Source organism: Oncorhynchus masou, chromosome 20, assembly GCF_036934945.1.
Source record: "Oncorhynchus masou masou isolate Uvic2021 chromosome 20, UVic_Omas_1.1, whole genome shotgun sequence".
Lineage (NCBI taxonomy): Eukaryota > Metazoa > Chordata > Actinopteri > Salmoniformes > Salmonidae > Oncorhynchus > Oncorhynchus masou.
The window spans coordinates 12,511,477-12,531,345 of NC_088231.1; the positions used below are offsets into that span (position 1 = coordinate 12,511,477).

The 19,869-nt window shown below is 44.4% G+C and overlaps 1 protein-coding gene across 1 annotated transcript in view; it reads left to right on the plus strand.

The window, feature by feature from the left end:
* LOC135506982 (15-hydroxyprostaglandin dehydrogenase [NAD(+)]-like) overlaps window positions 1-19,413 on the plus strand; it is a 46,291-nt gene extending 26,878 nt beyond the window's left edge. The window contains exons 5-7 of the mRNA XM_064926427.1: window positions 15,802-15,878; window positions 17,196-17,359; window positions 18,500-19,413. Of these exons, the coding sequence (XP_064782499.1) occupies window positions 15,802-15,878; window positions 17,196-17,359; window positions 18,500-18,623 (365 nt within the window). The 3' untranslated portion in view covers window positions 18,624-19,413. The remainder of the gene's footprint in view (window positions 1-15,801; window positions 15,879-17,195; window positions 17,360-18,499) is intronic.
* The last annotated feature ends 456 nt before the right edge of the window (window positions 19,414-19,869 follow it).

Sequence of the window (19,869 nt, forward strand, 5' to 3'; positions counted from 1 at the left end):
TTAACATTCTTCAAGCTGTCTCAAGTTGGTTGTTGATCTTTGCTAGACAGCCATTTCAAGTCTTGCCAAAGACTTTCAAGCAGATTTAAGTCAAAACTGAAACTAGGCCACTCAGGAACATTCAGTGTCGTCTTGGTAAGCAACTCCAGTGTTAAGGCTGTGTAAGGCAGGCAAAGTCAGGTGCAGGAGAGCAGATTAGAGTAAACTGGGGCACTTTTATTCCGGTAAAAAATAGGCACAACGTGACATCTAAGTGCCCAAAAAACACAGAATGCGAATACAAAAGTATAGCGCGCGAACATACTGTTATGAACTTGAGTGAAGACCCAAAAGCGGTTTTAACAGAAAACAGAGTTCTTTAATGAAAATACAGGAATGGCATAAATCCTCTTCCAACGTTGTCAGCGGAACAAAAAGAACGTTAGTATAGTGCAGGATGCTCCTGCCAGGCAGACTCCGACAGGACAGGACAAGGTGGAAGCAAACGAGACGACAGCTTGCTTCTGGCATCAAAAAACACAAACAAGAATCAGACACTGAAAGTAGCAGGAACAGAGAGAGAAATAGAGACCTAATCAGAGGGGGAAGAGAGAACAGGTGGGGAAGAGTGAAAGAGCTAGTTAGGGCAGATGTAGAACAGCTGAGGAATGAGAGACAGAGAAGGTAACCTAAAAAGACCAGCAGAGAGAGAATGAAGAGAAAGGACAGGAACAGACATAACAAGACATGACAGTACCCCCACTCACCGAGCGCCTCCTGGCGCACTCGAGGAGGAAACCTGGCGGCAACGGAGGAAATCATCGATCAGCGAACGGTCCAGCACGTCCCGAGAGGGAACCCAACTCCTCTCCTCAGGACCGTACCCCTCCCAATCCACTAGGTACTGATGACCACGGCCCCGAGGGCGCATGTCCAAAATCTTACGAACCCTGTAGATGGGTGCGCCCTCGACAAGGATGGGGGGGGAGGGACGAGCGGGGGCGCGAAGAACGGGCTTAACACAGGAGACATGGAAGACCGGGTGAACGCGACGAAGATAGCGCGGAGAAGAAGTCGCACTGCGACAGGATTAATGACCTGGGAAATACGGAACGGACCAATGAACCGCGGGGCCAACTTGCGAAGCTGTCTTAAGGGGAAGGTTCTGAGTGGAGAGCCATACTCTCTGACCGCAACAATATCTAGGACTCTTGGTCCTACGCTTATTAGCGGCCCTCACAGTCTGCGCCCTATTACGGCAAAGTGCCGACCTGACCCCCTTCCAGGTGCGCTCGCAACGCTGGACAAAAGCCTGAGCGGAGGGGACGCAGGACTCGGCGAGCTGAGATGAGAACAGCGGAGGCTGGTACCCGAGGCTACACTGAAAAGGGGATAGACCGGTAGCAGACGAGGGAAGCGAGTTGTGGGCGTACTCTGCCCAGGGAGCTGTTCTGACCAAGACGCAGGGTTACGAAAAGAAAGACTGCGTAAAATGCGACCAACAGTCTGATTGGCCCGTTCGGCTTGACCGTTAGACTGGGGATGAAAGCCGGACGAGAGACTGACGGAAGCCCCAATCAAACGGCAAAACTCCCTCCAAAATTGAGACGTGAACTGCGGACCTCTGTCGGAAACGACGTCAGACGGAAGGCCATGAATTCGGAAAACATTCTCGATAATGATCTGAGCCGTCTCCTTAGCAGAAGGGAGCTTATCGAGAGGAATGAAATGAGCCGCCTTAGAGAATCTATCGACAACCGTAAGAATAACTGTCTTCCCCGCTGATGAAGGCAGTCCGGTGATAAAATCTAAAGCGATGTGAGACCACGGTCGAGAGGGAATGGGAAGCGGTCTGAGACGGCCGGCAGGAGGAGAGTTCCCAGATTTAGTCTGCGCGCAGACCCGAACAAGCGGCGACAAATCGACGCGCGTCACGTTCCCGAGTGGGCCACCAGAAACGCTGGCGAATGGAAGCGAGCGTACCCCGAACGCCGGGGTGGCCGGCTAACTTGGCAGAGTGGGCCCACTGAAGAACGGCCGGACGAGTAGGAACGGGAACGAACAGAAGGTTCCTAGGACAAGCTCGCGGCGACGGAGTGTGAGCGAGTGCTTGCTTTACCTGCCTCTCAATTCCCCAGACAGTCAACCCGACAACACGCCCCTCAGGGAGAATCCCATCGGGGTCGGTGGAGACCTCAGAAGAACTGAAGAGACGAGATAAAGCATCAGGTTTGGTGTTTTTTGAGCCCGGACGATAAGAAATAACAAACTCGAAACGAGCGAAAAACAGAGCCCAACGAGCCTGACGCGCATTAAGTCGTTTGGCTGAACGGATGTACTCAAGGTTCCTATGGTCAGTCCAAACGACAAAAGGAACGGTCGCCCCCTCCAACCACTGTCGCCATTCGCCTAGGGCTAAGCGGATGGCGAGCAGTTCGCGATTACCAACATCATAGTTACGTTCTGACGGCGATAAGCGATGAGAGAAAAACGCGCAAGGATGGACCTTGCCGTCAGAGAGAGAGCGCTGAGAAAGAATGGCTCCCACGCCCACCTCTGACGCGTCAACCTCAACAACAAACTGTCTAGAGATGTCAGGTGTAACAAGAATAGGAGCGGATGTAAAACGATTCTTAAGAAGATCAAAAGCTCCCTGGGCGGAAACGGACCACTTAAAGCACGTCTTAACAGAAGTAAGGGCTGTGAGAGGAGCTGCCACCTGACCAAAATTACGGATGAAACGACGGTAGAAATTAGCGAAGCCCAGAAAGCGCTGCAGCTCGACGCGTGACTTAGGAACGGGCCAATCAATGACAGCCTGGACCTTAGCGGGATCCATCTTAATGCCCTCAGCGGAAATAACGGAACCGAGAAAAGGGACAGAGGCGGCATGAAAAGTGCACTTCTCAGCCTTCACATAAAGACAGTTCTCCAAAAGGCGCTGGAGGACGCGTCGCACGTGCTGAACATGAATCGAGAGAGACGGTGAAAAAAATCAGGATATCGTCCATGTAAACGAAAACAAAAATGTTCAGCATGTCTCTCAGGACGTCGTTAACTAGTGCCTGAAAGACAGCTGGAGCGTTAACGAGGCCGAAAGGAAGAACCCGGTATTCAAAGTGCCCTAACGGAGTGTTAAACGCCGTCTTCCACTCGTCCCCCTCCCTGATGCGCACGAGATGGTAGGCGTTACGAAGGTCCAATTTGGTGAAAAACCTGGCTCCCTGCAGGATCTCGAAGGCTGAAGACATAAGAGGAAGCGGATAACGATTCTTAACTGTTATGTCATTCAGCCCTCGATAATCCACGCATGGGCGCAGGGACCCGTCCTTCTTCTGAACAAAAAAACCCCGCTCCGGCGGGGGAGGAGGAGGAGACTATGGTACCAGCGTCGAGCGAAACCGACAAATAATCCTCGAGAGCCTTACGTTCGGGAGCCGACAGAGAGTATAATCTACCCCGGGGGGGAGTAGTTCCCGGAAGGAGATCAATACTACAGTCATACGACCGGTGTAGAGGGAGAGAAGTGGCCTTGGAACGACTGAACACCGTGCGCAGATCGTGATACTCCTCCGGCACCCCTGTCAAATCGCCAGGCTCCTCCTGTGAAGAAGAGACAGAGGAAACAGGAGGGATAGCAGACATTAAACAGGTTACATGACAAGAAACATTCCAGGATAGGATAGTATTACTAGACCAATTAATAGAAGGGTTATGGCGCACTAGCCAGGGATGACCCAAAACAACAGGTGTAAAAGGTGAACGAAAAATTAAAAAAGAAATGGTTTCGCTATGATTACCAGAGACAGTGAGGGTTAAAGGCAGCGTCTCACGCTGAATCTTGGGGAGAGAACTACCATCTAAAGCGAACAAGGCCCTGGGCTCCCTAACTGTCTGAGAGGAATGTCATGTTCCCGAGCCCAGGTCTCGTCCATAAAACAGCCCTCCGCCCCAGAGTCTATCAAGGCACTGCAGGAAGCAGATGAACCGGGCCAGCGGAGATGGACCGGAAAGGTAGTGCGTGATCCAGAAGGAGAGGCCTGAGTAGTTGCGCTCACCAGTAGCCCTCCTCTTACTGATGAGCTCTGGCTTTTACTGGACATGAGGTGACAAAATGACCAGCGGAGCCGCAGTAGAGACAGAGGCGATTGGTGATTCTCCGTTCCCTCTCCTTGGCCGAGATGCGAATACCCCCAGCTGCATAGGCTCAGCATCCGAGCCGGCGGAGGAGGGTGGCAGTGATGCGGCAGGTGGCAGTGATGTGGAGAGGGGAGCAACGGAGAACGTGAGCTCCTTTCCACGAGCTCGGCGACGAAGATCAAACCGTCGCTCTATGCGAATAGCGAGAGCTATTAAGGAGTCCAGACTGGAAGGAACCTCCCGGGAGAGAATCTCATCCTTAACCTCGACGTGGAGACCCTCCAGAAAACGAGCGAGCAAAGCCGGCTCGTTCCAGTCACTAGAGGCAGCGAGAGTGCGAAACTCAATAGAATAATCCGTTATGGATCTATTCCCCTGACATAGGGAAGACAGGGCCCTGGAAGCCTCCTCGCCAAAAACAGAACGGTCAAAAACCCGTATCATCTCCTCCTTAAAGTCCTGATACTGGTTAATACACTCAGCCCTCGCCTCCCAGACTGCCGTGCCCCACTCACGCGCCCGTCCGGTAAGGAGAGAAATGACGTAGGCGATGCGGGCTGCGCTCCTGGAGTAAGTGTTGGGCTGGAGAGAGAACACCACATCACACTGAGTGAGGAATGAGCGGCACTCAGTGGGCTCCCCAGAGTAACACGGCGGGTTGTTGATCCTGGGCTCCGGAGACTCGGAAACCCTGGAAGTGGGCGGTGGATCGAGGTGGAGTTGGTGAACCCGTCTTGTGAGGTCGGAGACTTGGACGGCCAGGGTCTCAACGGCATGTTGAGCAGCAGACAATTCCTCCTCGTGTCTGCCTAGCATCGCTCCCTGGATCTCGACGGCGGAGTGAAAAGGGTCCGGAGCCGCTGGGTCCATTCGTGGTCTGATTCTTCTGTTATGAACTTGAGTGAAGACCCAAAAGCGGTTTTAACAGAAAACAGAGTTCTTTAATGAAAATACAGGAATGGCATAAATCCTCTTCCAACGTTGTCAGCGGAACAAAAAGAACGTTAGTATAGTGCAGGATGCTCCTGCCAGGCAGACTCCGACAGGACAGGACAAGGTGGAAGCAAACGAGACGACAGCTTGCTTCTGGCATCAAAAAACACAAACAAGAATCAGACACTGAAAGTAGCAGGAACAGAGAGAGAAATAGAGACCTAATCAGAGGGGGAAGAGAGAACAGGTGGGGAAGAGTGAAAGAGCTAGTTAGGGCAGATGTAGAACAGCTGAGGAATGAGAGACAGAGAAGGTAACCTAAAAAGACCAGCAGAGAGAGAGAATGAAGAGAAAGGACAGGAACAGACATAACAAGACATGACACATACACCATTACAATAAACAATTACACACAAAGACATGGAAGGGAACAGAGGACTAAATACATGCAGATTATGGAATGAAAACCAGGTGTGTATGAAACAAGACAAAACAAATGGATATATGAGAAATGGAGCGGCGATTGCTAGAAAGCCGCCCGAACAAGGAGAGGAGCCGACTTCGGCGGAAGTCGTGACATCCAGTCTAGATTTGGGGGAGGGAATACAGTCAGTCACAAAAGTGAACCAACAACCTAAAACGTGAGAACAGGATCCATAATGGATCAGACACGGAAGTGAACCGTATAGTTCACCTATGGTGAACGGGCCCGCACTCTGACACCACCACAAACTGAGGTACCCACCGTACCAAACAAACAAACAAACGAACACTCCACATAGGTTCTACCCACGAGAGGTAATGCCCTACTTGTCCAAATAACCACCTTGCCACACACCATGCAAACAGTAGCACTGTATCCTTTGCCAACAGTATCTAAAAATGACCAGATGTTGCTAATCCCTGGTCCCAGGGGGCTCTCCCAATTGTGCGGTATTTAAAACCGATTGGTTACTTTTCCCACCAGGATGACACTGCCGATGCCACTTGAGGTTTTAAATGGGTTATTATCGATATTCACAGAGCACTCACGTACTCGGAACCCCACCCGGGTCGAACAAGGCACACCCTTCCCAAATTCAGTGTTTTGCAGCACACAAACCACACATGCAGCTGACTGGAGAAGCGACTTTTACCCACGGACTTTTAACTAAGTCAATTACAACAAAACCAAGATCCTTAACTGACAGTACAACGAGGCTCGTTCATCACATTTCAGAAATACCTCTTGGTGAGAGAAGCCAGAAAAGTCTCCACCACAGAGGGGTCAACACAATTGACTCACCTTCAGAGAGCTGATTCTGAAGCTTCGCTAAACAAACATGGCTGAAACCTTAGTGTCTCATCCTCTTTGGAATTTCCAGATGGACTAAAGAAGAGAATTGAGAAATAAAAGCTGCTTTATTACAAGTTGCCACAGGGAGACGCCTCCAGCACAGAAGCAGATATAATTTCTAACTGGCCTTTTGGAGACGGGCCCTTTTTATATTCTGAATCAGACAACATCAAATGTTCTGGAAACACCAGCCCGAGAGGCTCGCAGTTTAAAACCAAGGCAGTGGCTTTGTCAGCTGCTACAGAATCGGTGTCCACAGAAGGTCATCAATACAACCGTGAATAATCAGTGTGTCCTTGTACCTCCAGTCTGGCGTCAATCACTATCAACCGATATGAGCATAATCCATAACATTCAGTATAACGCCTAGTGACCATCAACGTGCACCTTGAGTGTCATAAATAGAACACTGGAAATGTATTACAGAAAGGGGAAATATATAAATATGCTAAATATTGTTTTAATCACTCTGAACGTGGTTATGTAACAGTGATAGAACTGTCAGATAGGCTCGCTACAATGGACAACATCACACATGATCTCTACCCCCAAAGCCAAAACACCGCTGACATGACATCAGTTTGTTATCTTTACCATTGAGAAGAAACTGTTGGCAAGATGCTGCTTGATGTACAACCGCAGTAAAAGCTGCAGGCGCTCACAGGCCCCGTTTTAACTGGCAGCTGCCTCTAATGGGACCAGGGACTTTGGAATGTAGGTGGACCCACTGCAGTGTTCGGTACAGGCAAATCATTGTTTTGGTTCATCCTGTTCTCCATGATGTGTGGTAAGAGGAGCCTAACCTGAAATGTACCAAGGGTATCAGTTGACAACATTTTGGGGGAAAGGAAAACACACACGTACACATTTTTAAATACTTTATTTGAATCCACAAATGACATGACATTAAGATGGATAAAAACTATTTTAGAGGTCTTGGATACAAGAGCATTTTAAGGATCCAGAAAGCACCTTCTCCACAAAGCGAGGCTGCCAGTAAGAGCTGAAACCGAGCAGTACTTCGGCCAGTTGCTTTGCTCTCTGCAATCTGAAGGCCACTCACCATATGTACGTGGCCGAGACTGTCAAATACTACTGTCACCCACTTTCACTTATATCCAAGGCTGTCCAAGTGTGATACGAGGGGCTGGTATTTGAGAAACTTGTCAGCAAAGGCCCCGCTCCATGTATCCATCGAAATGAACAGCCCACCTCAAATCAGCACCTCCCTTTGGGCTCGCCCCACAGCAGCAGTAACTAGCTTATTCTGCATATAGGAAAACGCGATATCATCTATATCAAACCAGGCTATTCTGACAAGAACATTTGTATTTGTGCTGTTGGTGAGACCACCTGTCTTACCTCAGTAGCTACCAGATCGACAAGGCAGACATGTCTAGCAATGTACAAGTATTTCTATGAACGGCAACCATTGACAACATGTGCACCAGACTTCTGTATTTTAACTCGGGGTGTAAAATGCAGAAGGGATCATGGTTTGCAGGATACCAGAGTGCTAGGTTGTATTTTGTGGGTAGAATAAAACAGGTGTTGACCTTACCGTGAAAGGCTTTCTTACAAGCAATGCAGTTTTTAGAAAATTAAAAGTTGAGAATATATTAACTAAATAAACGAATGTTTAAAAAAGTAATGCAATAAAATAACTAATGAGGTTATATACTGGGGGTTTTGGTACTGGCTCATGTGTGGGGGTACAGGTTAGTCGTGGAAATGGAGGTAATATGTACATGTAGATAGTGACTATGCATAGATAATAAACAGCTAGTAGCAGCAGCGTAAAAAAAGGGGTGTTCAATGCAAATAGTCTGGATAGCCATTTGATATTAGCTATTCAGCAGCCTTATGGCTTGGGGGTAGAAGCTGTTAAGGAGCCTTTTTGGACCTAGACTTGACGCTCCGGTGCCGCTTGCCGTGCGGTAGCAGAGAGGACAGTCTATGACTAGGGTGGCTGGAGTCTTTGGCAATTTTTAGGGCCTTCCTCTGACACCGCCTGGTATAGAGGTCCTGGATGGCAGGAAGCTTGGTCCCAGTGATGTACTGGGCCACACGCGCCACCCTCTGTAGCGCCTTGTGGTCGGATGCTCTCGATGGTGCAGCTGTAGAACCCCTTGAGGATCTGAAGGGCCATGCTAAATCCCCTGAGGGAGAATAGGCATTGTCGTGCCCCCCTCGGTCTGTCTGGACCATGACAGTTTGGTGATGTGGACACCAAGGAACTTGAAGCTCTCGACCTGCTCCACTACAGCCCTGTCAATGATAATGGGGGCGTGCTCGGCCCTCCCTGCAGTCCACAATTATCTCCCCTGTCTTATTAACATTGAGAGAGAGGTTGTTGTCCTGGCACCACACCGCCATGTCTCTGACCTTCTCCATATAGGCTGTCCCATCATTGTCAGTGATCAGGCCCACCACCATTGTGTCGCCGGCAAATATATATATATTTTTGAAATGTTACCTTTACTTAACTAGGCATCAGTTAAGAACAAATTCTTATTTTCAATGACGGCCTAGGAACAGTGGGTTAACTGCCTTGTTCAGGGGCAGAACGACAGATTTGTACCTTGTCAGCTCGGGGATTCGATCTTGCAACCTTTCAGTTACAAATCCAACGCTCTAACCACTAGGCTACCTTCCTGCCCCAATGTAATGATGGTATTAGAGACGTGCTTGGCCATGCAGTTGTGGGTGAACAGGGAATACAGGAGGGGACCAAGCAGGCACCCCCTGAGGGGCCCCCTTATTGAGGATCAGAGTGGCAGACCCGCTGCCGCCCACCCCTACCACCTGGGGGCGGCCCGTCAGGAAGTCCAGGACCCAGACGCAAAGGGAGGTGTTTAGTCCCAGGGTCCCTAGCTTAGCATTTTGTATGTGGTGTGGGATTTTTCATCATGTTGTGTTCTTGGTGACTCTTAACTCCCAAGAAACCGTACAGTGTTATTATAGACTGTCATTAATCATACTAGATGTGTTTTGTTATGCATCATTCAAGACTCTGGAGGTGAACATACCCAACAATATATATGACGTCATTACTGAGAATAAAACGCCCCAGACGAGATGATGTATACATTTTAAAAAGGACAACAGCAACACAGTACCAAGTCAAAGATACAATGGACAGAACTGCAGATTATACAGCAAGCAGAGTTAGTTGAGAAAGTCAGGAAAAGTATGTTACGTTTGTAAAATATATTTTAAAATCATGTAGCCCTTTACACTCGTACCTGTATACGAGTTGAAAATGGCAGATTTGGGCAATAATAAGCGCCTAAATTGGAACGTAGTGGCTGTTTCAGTAAGGGTTCTGTCTCTGCGCTTCACAGCGCTGTATGGATTTTCATTGACAGCCATTCTGAACTTGAGCACCGCTCGCAACAAAAATTTGCCGCCATCCCTTCCAGTAATTGGGCAACGTTTGCAAATGTTTTGTTGTCCAGGTGAGGGGAACTGCTGTAAATTAAGAGGACTGGATGTATTTTGAAAGATGAGATGTTGAGGGTTATAATAAATACCGCTTTGATGTCATACAAGCAAGCCACACACCTGTGAGTCCAAATGTGCAATTCACATTTCCAAATCAATGATTATGATCACTATGTTTGATGTACAGTTGCAAGATGACATGTAGTCATATCCTGGGGTCTTCTGAACAGAATGAGCCTATATTTGTTGATTGTGAGAAAAAAATTGCCGCATCACACGCACCTGAATGCACCTAAATTACGATAGGCTTTCACAAGGAAATTCAGAAAAAACTAACATTGTAAGATCGTATTTTATAACAGCTGGCAATGGAACAAGCTTTCAGATCATGCCCACCTGACCTTGATTGCGATTTATAACAGACCATTTTTGGATTGCGTAAACAACAACAGTAATTGGGTGGTTCTGCAACTACAGGAACTTCTATAATCCTCAGGGTCAATTTTAGTGATTTTTTTTTTTAAATATGTTTTTTTTTCTTTATATGTTAAGTTCACACTACCATCATCCCAGATTTTTTAAACACCTCTCAATCTAGTACTTTAGCTATTTTTCAGATGCATTTCACTGTTTTGCCCTTGTCCCTGACCCAGACTTTTGAGCTTCCACTAGGTTTTTCTATGAGAAAACATTAATAATTACATATTATGTAATGTTATCTTCTAGAGAAAGAGTCAAATAAATAACATCTATATCAATATGTGAGGTGAGTATGCCCTTTATATTGTTATTTATACAAAATATACCTGTCCTTTGGTAGTGGTGTCATTTCCATCACTGAGGGCAAATTCCTCAATAATAAAGTTTTGTCAAGAGAATGTTAACTTGGTTACCATGGAAACGTATTGTGACGCTGAAGCACATGGCTGCAGCAAACAGTTGTTCCAGAAGTGATGTCCAGAAGTTGAAGAAAAATCTAGGTAAGTATTACTTGTGTAGAGAACATTTTTATTGTCAGTCATTTCCAAACAGGCTATAATTTCTTTAATTTGTGGTAGAATTTAGATTTTTTAAATACATTTGATGTATTTAGTGAACTATATGCTGTAATACTAGTATCTGCAATACTAGCCAAAGCATGCTAAGCAGTCTGGGCAGGTAAGTTAGGGACAGGTTGGATGGCCTCATGTTATGACTGCAAGTCATCTGGTGACTAAGGTGTTGTGTTGCCTGATAGGTAGGTCGCAATCGCAACTGTTCTCTTTAAAGTCTGTCTTCTATTTCGTTGGTTGCATTTCCATTGCCATCTCTTGCTCCTTTGTTCTCACCTTGTAAGCTCAGAGATAGTTTTCACTTCTCCCTTCTCTTTTTTCTTCCAGTATCTCTCCCTGTCTTTTTGCAGATGTTCCTGGGATCGTCCTTTTTTATTTAGTTTCTATGTCTGTGACCTCTGGAATTGTACGTTGTCTTAAATGCTTAACAATGGTTGTTGTTCAAAATGGTTGCAATAAAATATTGTTTTCCTACATTTTTTTTTATTTATTTTTTACATAGATGTTATTTCCACCACAACTTGTCATTTCCACCACACCCATATTTTTAGGTAAATTAGTATATTATGTGTAACTTATATTGATCTATTTGTTTTAGATAGGGAAATCATATGGTTGTTATCATTATCTCACAAAATGGTTGGATGGAAATATCTTATTTTGTTATGATAAATAAATATTTTCAGTTGTCACACAAAGGCAAGTCCATACATTCAGGCGTTGTGTTGAATTATTAATTTGAGGAAACCTTAAAAAGCACTTAAAATAATGTTCAATGCAAGACAAATGTATAAGAAATGTGTTATAAATTAATTGTATAATATTTAATGTTCAACTAAAATGGATGTTTAATGGCTGTCTGAGACAAATGGCAAACATATATAAATTCCTGAATAGTACGATCACAGCGATGATCAGATATTATTTCTAGACAAATCAAAGACAATTATAATACAGGTAAAATGTTTGTTTTTTTTCAATACATTTTAATTTCTGAATTCTTGCATGGCCAAAGTGCCCGAAGTTGCAGAATCCCCCAATTGTGTTATGGCTTCAGGGCTGTGTTCCAAACTAAACAACTACAAGTGACCTTGTTCCTCAATGGCACAGCTAGGAGAGCTCACAAAGGTACCTTTTTATAGTTGAAAACTTTTCTTTTGAGTCATAAAAGTGCATTGAAATTGCTTAGGAACTGTGCAGACTTTGGAGAGGTGTGTGTGGCCACTTGGAGACACCAGTTAATCTTCTCATTCAAACCTTTGTAATGTTTGTCTTGTGTTGCACCTACCCCATATTTTACAGGAATAGCCTTATCATGTTACAGAATGTATCCAGAGTATTTTCAGATTTCGTTTTCAACAAAAGTACACTACATGTAAAGTGCACATAACATCAACAGTGTAATGTCTGGATTCAGTCTTGTGTCATTTGAACTGTTGTGTACTCACATTTGGTCGAATCATTTTCCGATTCCCTCAACTGTTCATTAACCATTTCTAAAATGGTTATGCATTCTCATACTAATTCTGTAAGAACCAATTCAAATTAGCCCTATATCCCTATAGGCCAATTCCCACACGGGTTAAAGGTGAAAGCATTTGGTTCAGTATTATACTGTAGTAACCAATTAAGACGGGCAGTATATCGTTCACTGTAGTTCCAAATAAGGGAAGAGCAGTCTGACGTTTCATGTTATCAGCACTCTGTTCGAGCTGCTTAGGCATAAGGGGAAGTACAAGTATGCCTGAAACTGCAAGATAATGGTTGGTTGTGTTTTATGATAAATGACCCCATATTGTCATGTTATTGCACATACTTTGCTTCCTGTGTGTCCCAGCAGCAAACCTGTAACTCATATAGATCCCTTTCCTCCTTGTCACTTTTGTGACTTTTTTTTAGCTGAAGTGGCAATAAGATTTGAAGTCAAGACTTTCTATAATGTTTCGTGTACAATTCCAGCTCATATTTATGCCCTCGCCTACAGGACTGAAATTCAGCAGGAACACATGGGTGGTTTGGGAGTTCTCATAGAACCCTTCTGTTAAAATGAGAATAACTATGTACAACCATATATCATATTTCCCAGCATGCTCCAATGCAGGGTGATTTTCAGAATTGTTTGTTTTAATGTGTTTTTGCATATACATTAGAGGTCGGAAGATTATATACACCTTAGCCAAATACAGTTAAACTCAATTTTTCACAACTGGTAGTATTTCCTTCAAATTGTTTAACTTAGGTCAAATGTTTTGGGTAGCCTTCCACAAGCTTCCCACAGTACGTTGGGTGAATTTTGGCCCCAACCTCCTGACAGAGCTGGTGTAACTGAGTCAGGTTTGTAGGCCTCCTTGCTCGCACATGCTTTTTCAGTTCTGCCAACAAATTTTCTATAGGGTTGAGGTCATGGCTTTGTGATGGCCACTCCAATATCTTGACTTTGTTGTCCTTAAGCCATTTTGCCACAACTTTGGAAGTATGCTTGGGATCATTGTCCATTTGGAAGACCCATTTGCGACCAAGCTTTAACTTCCTGACTGACGTCTTGATGTTGCTTAAATATATCCACATAATTTTCTTTCATCATGATGCCATCTATTTTGTGAAGTGCACTAGTCCCTCCTGCAGTAAAGCACACCCACAACATGATGCTGCCACCCCCGTGCTTCACTGTTGGGATGGTGTTCTTCGGCTTGCAAGCCTCCCCATTTTTCCTCCAAACATAACGATGGTCATTATGGCCAAACAGTTATATATTCAGACTAGAGGACATTTCTCCAAAAAGTACGATCTTTGTCCCCAAAGTACATTCAATCCGTAGTCTGGCTTTTTTATGGCAGTTTTGGAGCAGTGGCTTCTTCCTTGCTGAGCGGCCTTTCAGGTTATGTCGATATAGGACTCGTTTTACTGTGGATATAAATACTTTTGTACCTGTTTCCACCAGCATCTTCACAAGGTCCTTTGCTGTTGTTCTGGGATTGATTTGCACTTTTCGCACCAAAGTACGTTCATCTCTAGGAGACAGAACGCGTCTTCTTCCTGAGTGGAATGATGGCTGCGTGGTCCCATGGTGTTTATACTTGCGTACTATTGTTTGTACAGATGAAAGTGGTACCTTTAGGCGTTTGGAAATTGCACCCAAGGATGAACCAGACTTGTGGAGGTCTACAATTTGTTTTCTGAGATCTTGGCTGATTTCTTTTGATTTTCCCATGATGTCAAGCAAAGGGATAATGAGTTTGAAGTTATGCCTTGAAATACATCCACAGGTACACCTCCAATTGACTCAAATGTTGTCAATTAGCCTATCAGAAGCTTCTAAAGCCATGACATAATTTTCTGGAATTTTCCAAGCTGTTTGAAGGCACAGTCAACCTAGTGTATGTAAACTTCTGACCCACTGGAATTGTGATGCAGTGAATTATAAGTTAAATAATCTGTCTGTAAACAATTGTTGGAAAAATGACTTGTGTCATGCACAAAGTAGATGTCCTAACCAACTTTCCTAAACTATAGTTTGTTAACAAGAAAATTGTGGAGTGGTTGAAAAACGAGTTTTAATGACTCCAACCTCAGTGTATGTAAACTTCTGACTTCAACTGTACCCATTGATTGGGTGATACATTTTATGCTACACAAAGATAAATAACATTGGTTTAGTTAAAAAAAAAAATCAATTTTTTAGTAGTTGGACTTATTGCACGTGTTACTGAGATGCTTGCTCCAGTTTGAATACTGAGACTAAATCAAGGATCTGATCTTCCCTACCCTGGCAATTTTTTTTTAATGCATGTTGCGGTTGATTTAAATAATTCCACTCGTTGGATATCGTAATTCTGGCTCGATTCCAATAGAAATTACACATCACTTTGCAAGCCAGAATAATGTGACTTGCAGGCCTGACGTGGCCTGTAAACCAAGGGTTTCCTAACATCACTGTGATAGGGTTTAACTAAGCCCGTCAACAAGTGGCCTTACCATAGACAGATCTCTTCATAAATAATTTGATTTTAAAGGCCTCCATTCATGGAGGGTTCTAAGAATAACCTTTATATAATAAAATGGTTCTTAGTAGAACCATATACAAGGTGTTCTATGAAGAAACCTACATGGTAGACCCTCTGAAAAGGGTTCTACCTAGCACCAAAAAGGGTTCAGAAAAACTGAAAAACACTATATGGTTCTACTCAGCACACATTTGTTTAAGAATGCATGTAAACATTCTCTTTGAGCTCAATTCCCTTTGATTTGACTATGTTCCCAGAGGGATTTTTTTCCCCATCTAATTTCACCTCTGTTCTCTTATACAAAGGTGTTGAGAGGTTTCAGAAACAAAGTGCCTTGCAGTACTCCATACAACAGGTTTCTCTTAAGGTTTGCCCTGGCTCGATCCTTTTTTAAAGGGGAAAACTAATGATTGATCTTCACAAGGTGAAGGTTTTATGTGTCCATAAAAGGAAGTTGAGCCCCATTATTTGGAGGGGGAAGCGAGTTCTCCTGAAATGCAATGTTCTGGAGATTGTTCTGGTTTAAACAGAACTTGGCGGCCGGCCCAACACACATAAACACACAGCTTTTTCATGTTTGAATTAAGTCAAAATAGGGGGTAATATTTTTCCTTGAAAGATCCGGATTTTCCATGACGGGAAACGCATAGAGAATAAGTTACAGTACTCATTAATTTCTAGCAAGCGATATGAGATCTCAGTAAAAACCGGTAAATTCCACTATAGTGTGCTTACACACACACACACACACACGGAGGACAAGTAACCTCTGTAACAATGCCTTTAGAGTGATTGCATTGTTGATAAGCGTCGTCAATAAAAAAAGCCTGAGATTTAAATGGGCACCATGTGGAGTATGTTGGTGAGTTATCATGACTGTAAACTTTGTTTATTCTTCTTTCTTTCTTTTCAGCTTTCCTTCATTCCCCCTACCAGCCAGTGTACACGGCCACAAAGCACGGGGTGATAGGCTTCTCCAGAGCCATAGCGGTGAGTTCTAATACACCCCCAAACCTCTCCTCGAGGACAACTAGCCGTTCCACATACAGTGCCCTCCGTAATTATTGGGACAGTGAAACACTTTATTCTTCTTTTGGATTTTAAATCAATGACTATGGGGTTAAAGTGCAGACTGTCAAATTCACTTATGTGAATTAAAGCAGTAAAAAAGTATAGCCTACCAATTGGCTTGTCGCAGTGCTTGAGGTGTCACTACAGACCTGGGTTTGATCCCAGGCTGTGTCACAGCCGGCCGTGACCGGGATACCAATGAGGCGGCGCACAATTGGCCCAGCGTCGTCCGGGTTAGGGGAGGGTTTGGCCGGCCAGGAATGTCCTTGTCCCATCGCGCTCTAGCGACTCCTTGTGGTGGGTCGGGCGCATGCACGGTCGCCATTTGTATGGTATTTCCTCTGACATATTGGTGCGGCTGGCTTCCGGGTTAAGTGAGCAGTGTGGCAAGAAGCAGTGCAGCTTGGCAGGGTCATGTTTTGGAGGAGGCATGACTCTCGACATTCACCTCTCCTGAGTCCATACGGGAGTCGTAGCGATGGGACAAGACTGTAAAACTACCAATTTAGATATCATGAAATTGGGTAGAAAAAGAGGTAAAAGTACAAAAAAAATGTGGTCCTGTATTCCTAGCACACAATGACTACATCAAGCTTCGGTCTCAAAAAATGTGGTCCTGTATTCCTAGCACGCAATGACTACATCAAGCTTCGATCTCAAAAAATGTAATGGATGCATTTGCTATTTTGTTTGGGTTGTGTTTCAGATTATTTTGTGCCCAATAATTTTGGAGTCACTTTTATTGTAAATAAGAATAGAATATGTTTCTAAAGACTCCTACGTTAACGTGGCTGCTACCATGATTAGGGATAATCGTTGATGTAGTCATTGTGAGCGATTAATATGGGAACAAACACTAAACTTTGGACTACCTTAATAGACATACAGTATGTAATCCAAAAGCAGTACACCTGATTTAAGTAATGAAGGGCTTGATGATTAGTTGACCAGTTGAATCAGATGTCGTAGTAGAATATGTGATATGTGGGATGGCTGGGGGTACTCCAGGAAAGACATGGAAAACACTGGCCTAGACACATTCCTTTGACCTGGGTGATTACGCTTGACCATGTTCGGACATGTTTGTGCTCATCTTTCTCACACACACACACACACACAACACACACACAACACACACAAACAATACATACATACACACTGGCACATTGCTCCTTTCACAACCACACACACACACACACCCTGAAACGTCTGTGTTCCTTTCCTCTCCCAACGCAGGATGCAGCCGAAGTGGAGAACTATGGTGTGAGGATCAACACGCTGTGCCCTGCCTTCGTGGACACCCCTCTCCTGCGCTCCGTGGAACACGAGGACAACATGGGCAAGTTTGACAAGTTCAAGGATGACTTAAAGAGGAGCGTGCACAAGTTCGGGGTGCTTCAGTGAGTTCCTATACATGCCGTGTAGAAGTTGCCTCGTTTCCCTCCTTTTTCACTCATTACCTATCACTTTCTTTATAACTCAGGTTTACTGTAAATCTATGTGGTGTATATAGGATACTGCTTCAGGTTAATGTATACAAGTGTTGGTTATACCTAAACAAGTCAGCACAGACCTAGAATCAGCTTACCCTCCCCACATGGCCCTGCGAAACCACCCAAATACTAACTCCATTCTACGACATCAAGTAAAACATTATCTGGAGTAGCAAAGCCTCCCTTATCAGTGTCCATTTCCTCCTTAAATCCTCCCTCCACATAGTATGTGTGGGAGGCCATGGAGGTTGTTATCCCTCCTCAGTTTCCCTGTCTTATCTGGAGAGAGGAGAGGGGGGGGCCTTGAAAGCTTCCTGGTGTGTTTATGTCTTGTCCCCTCTCTATGTCACTGTGTTTTGAGTGCTTTGCACGACATCAGATAAGGTTTTCTACTTCAGAAGCAAACGGTGGTGGAGATATACAGATACAAACGTTGAGGGCTACTCTGAGGAAAGACTTGACTAACTTTGCAAACATTTATTTGAAATGATTAAGTTTGCTACAATATGCATCCGAAACATGCAAAGACAAATATTGAGAAATACAGTGTGTTTGAGATAAGATGCACTTAAAATCATATGCAGGTCAAGTTTAGTTATTTATATCAGAATGCACTTCAGTCTTGAATGCTTACATTTACCAGCTCAGCTGCTTTAAAGTACAGTATTTCGTAATATCTTGTCCAAGCTGTTTGGCCTGGGGCAAGTCGATGTGATAAATCTGTTGGCTACAGCGTCAAAAAGAGGCCTTTTTAAATGTTGATCTTGTATCTCTTTCAGCCAAGAAATTGTTGAATTAAGTTACATCATGTTTCAGGAATTCTCTGATAAAATCATGAGGGAATTTTACAATCTAAATTGTTAGCCAGTCCAATTCAATCCATAAAAACCTTCTGGAATTGAAAGACAATGTATGATCATGGCCTCTCTCTTTCCTGGGACGTGTTCATTAGACACCCGGTGGAAAACAACCGGATGAACCAGGGAGGAACTGTGTTCCCTACCTAACACGACCCTGTTATCTCAATCTCTCAATCTCTATCCCCAGACCGTCGCTGATCGCAGAGGGAGTGTTGCGCCTGATAACTGATACCGGTCTAAATGGCGCTGTGATGAAGATCACCTGCTCTAAAGGGATCCACTTCCACACCTACGAGCCCCTGTCCGCTTGAGAGGAACAACACGGAATACCGTCGGACTTCTGTCACCCACCCAGACAAAGGCACTTAAAGTGGTCGGAGTATGGAGTCATTCAGAAAGTAAACCCATGTGTCTATGGAATTGGTAGAAATGTAGGGCCATTGAATTAGGAATTAGAATAGTAATTTAATGGGACCTCTATTTGTATGCCTACATTGGATGTAACCAAGATTCCAGTAGTCCTACTGAATAGGTGTGAACAAAGGTAGACAAACAGGGTTTAGTTTTCGGGTTTCCCTCATCATAGAATCCTCCAGTTGATTTGACTAGTATGAGAGACTTGTTTCCCTCATCATAGAATCCTCCAGTTGATTTGACTAGTATGAGAGACTTGTTTCCCTCATCATAGAATCCTCCAGTTGATTTGACTAGTATGAGAGACTTGTTTTCCTCATCATAGAATCCTCCAGTTGATTTGACTAGTATGAGAGACTTGTTTCCCTCATCATAGAATCCTCCAGTTGATTTGACTAGTATGAGAGACTTGTTTCCCTCATCATAGAATCCTCCAGTTGATTTGACTAGTATGAGAGACTTGGTACACATTGACTGCTGTATTTATTTTATTTATTTAACGAGGCAAATCTTATTACCCAATTATAAAATGGACATTTTATCACAAAGCACAATGTGTTTACAATTCTACCAAATAACTGTAGTTTATTTTTTGATACAATAGCATACTTTATTATCATAGAATATGTGGAAATTGTATTTTTGTTGGTTGTCAGACAATAAACTTTGACTCCATTCCTCTTCTCATTCCTTTGTTACATGACTATGTACGTAACACATTATCTGTTACACAGTAATGCAGGTTTAGCTGGCAGAAAGAGGACTCCTGAGGGCTGGGGAGTTGTCAGCACACTACCTAGCTGAGCATGTTGCCGTTGGGCTAAGTATGTTGCCGTTGGGAGTGTCCACCTCACCTCCACTACCATGCAGTAAAACAGGCTTTGACGAGGGGACAAGGAACTATGTAAGTCATGCATGTAGACAGACAGACAGACAGTTTTTATTTTATTTTTCAAACCTTTGCTGCTTTTAGTTAATTCCAGGATGTATGCGTGACAGGAATTCACATCTGGATATCACCCCCTCCTCCCGCCATCCCTCTCCCCCGCCCGCCCTCCCGCTATCAGCTGCAGTCTGTGTTAACTTGTTTACCAAACAGGCTTTCAGAGAGATCCTACGACCAGGAAAAGAGAGGGGTGGAGA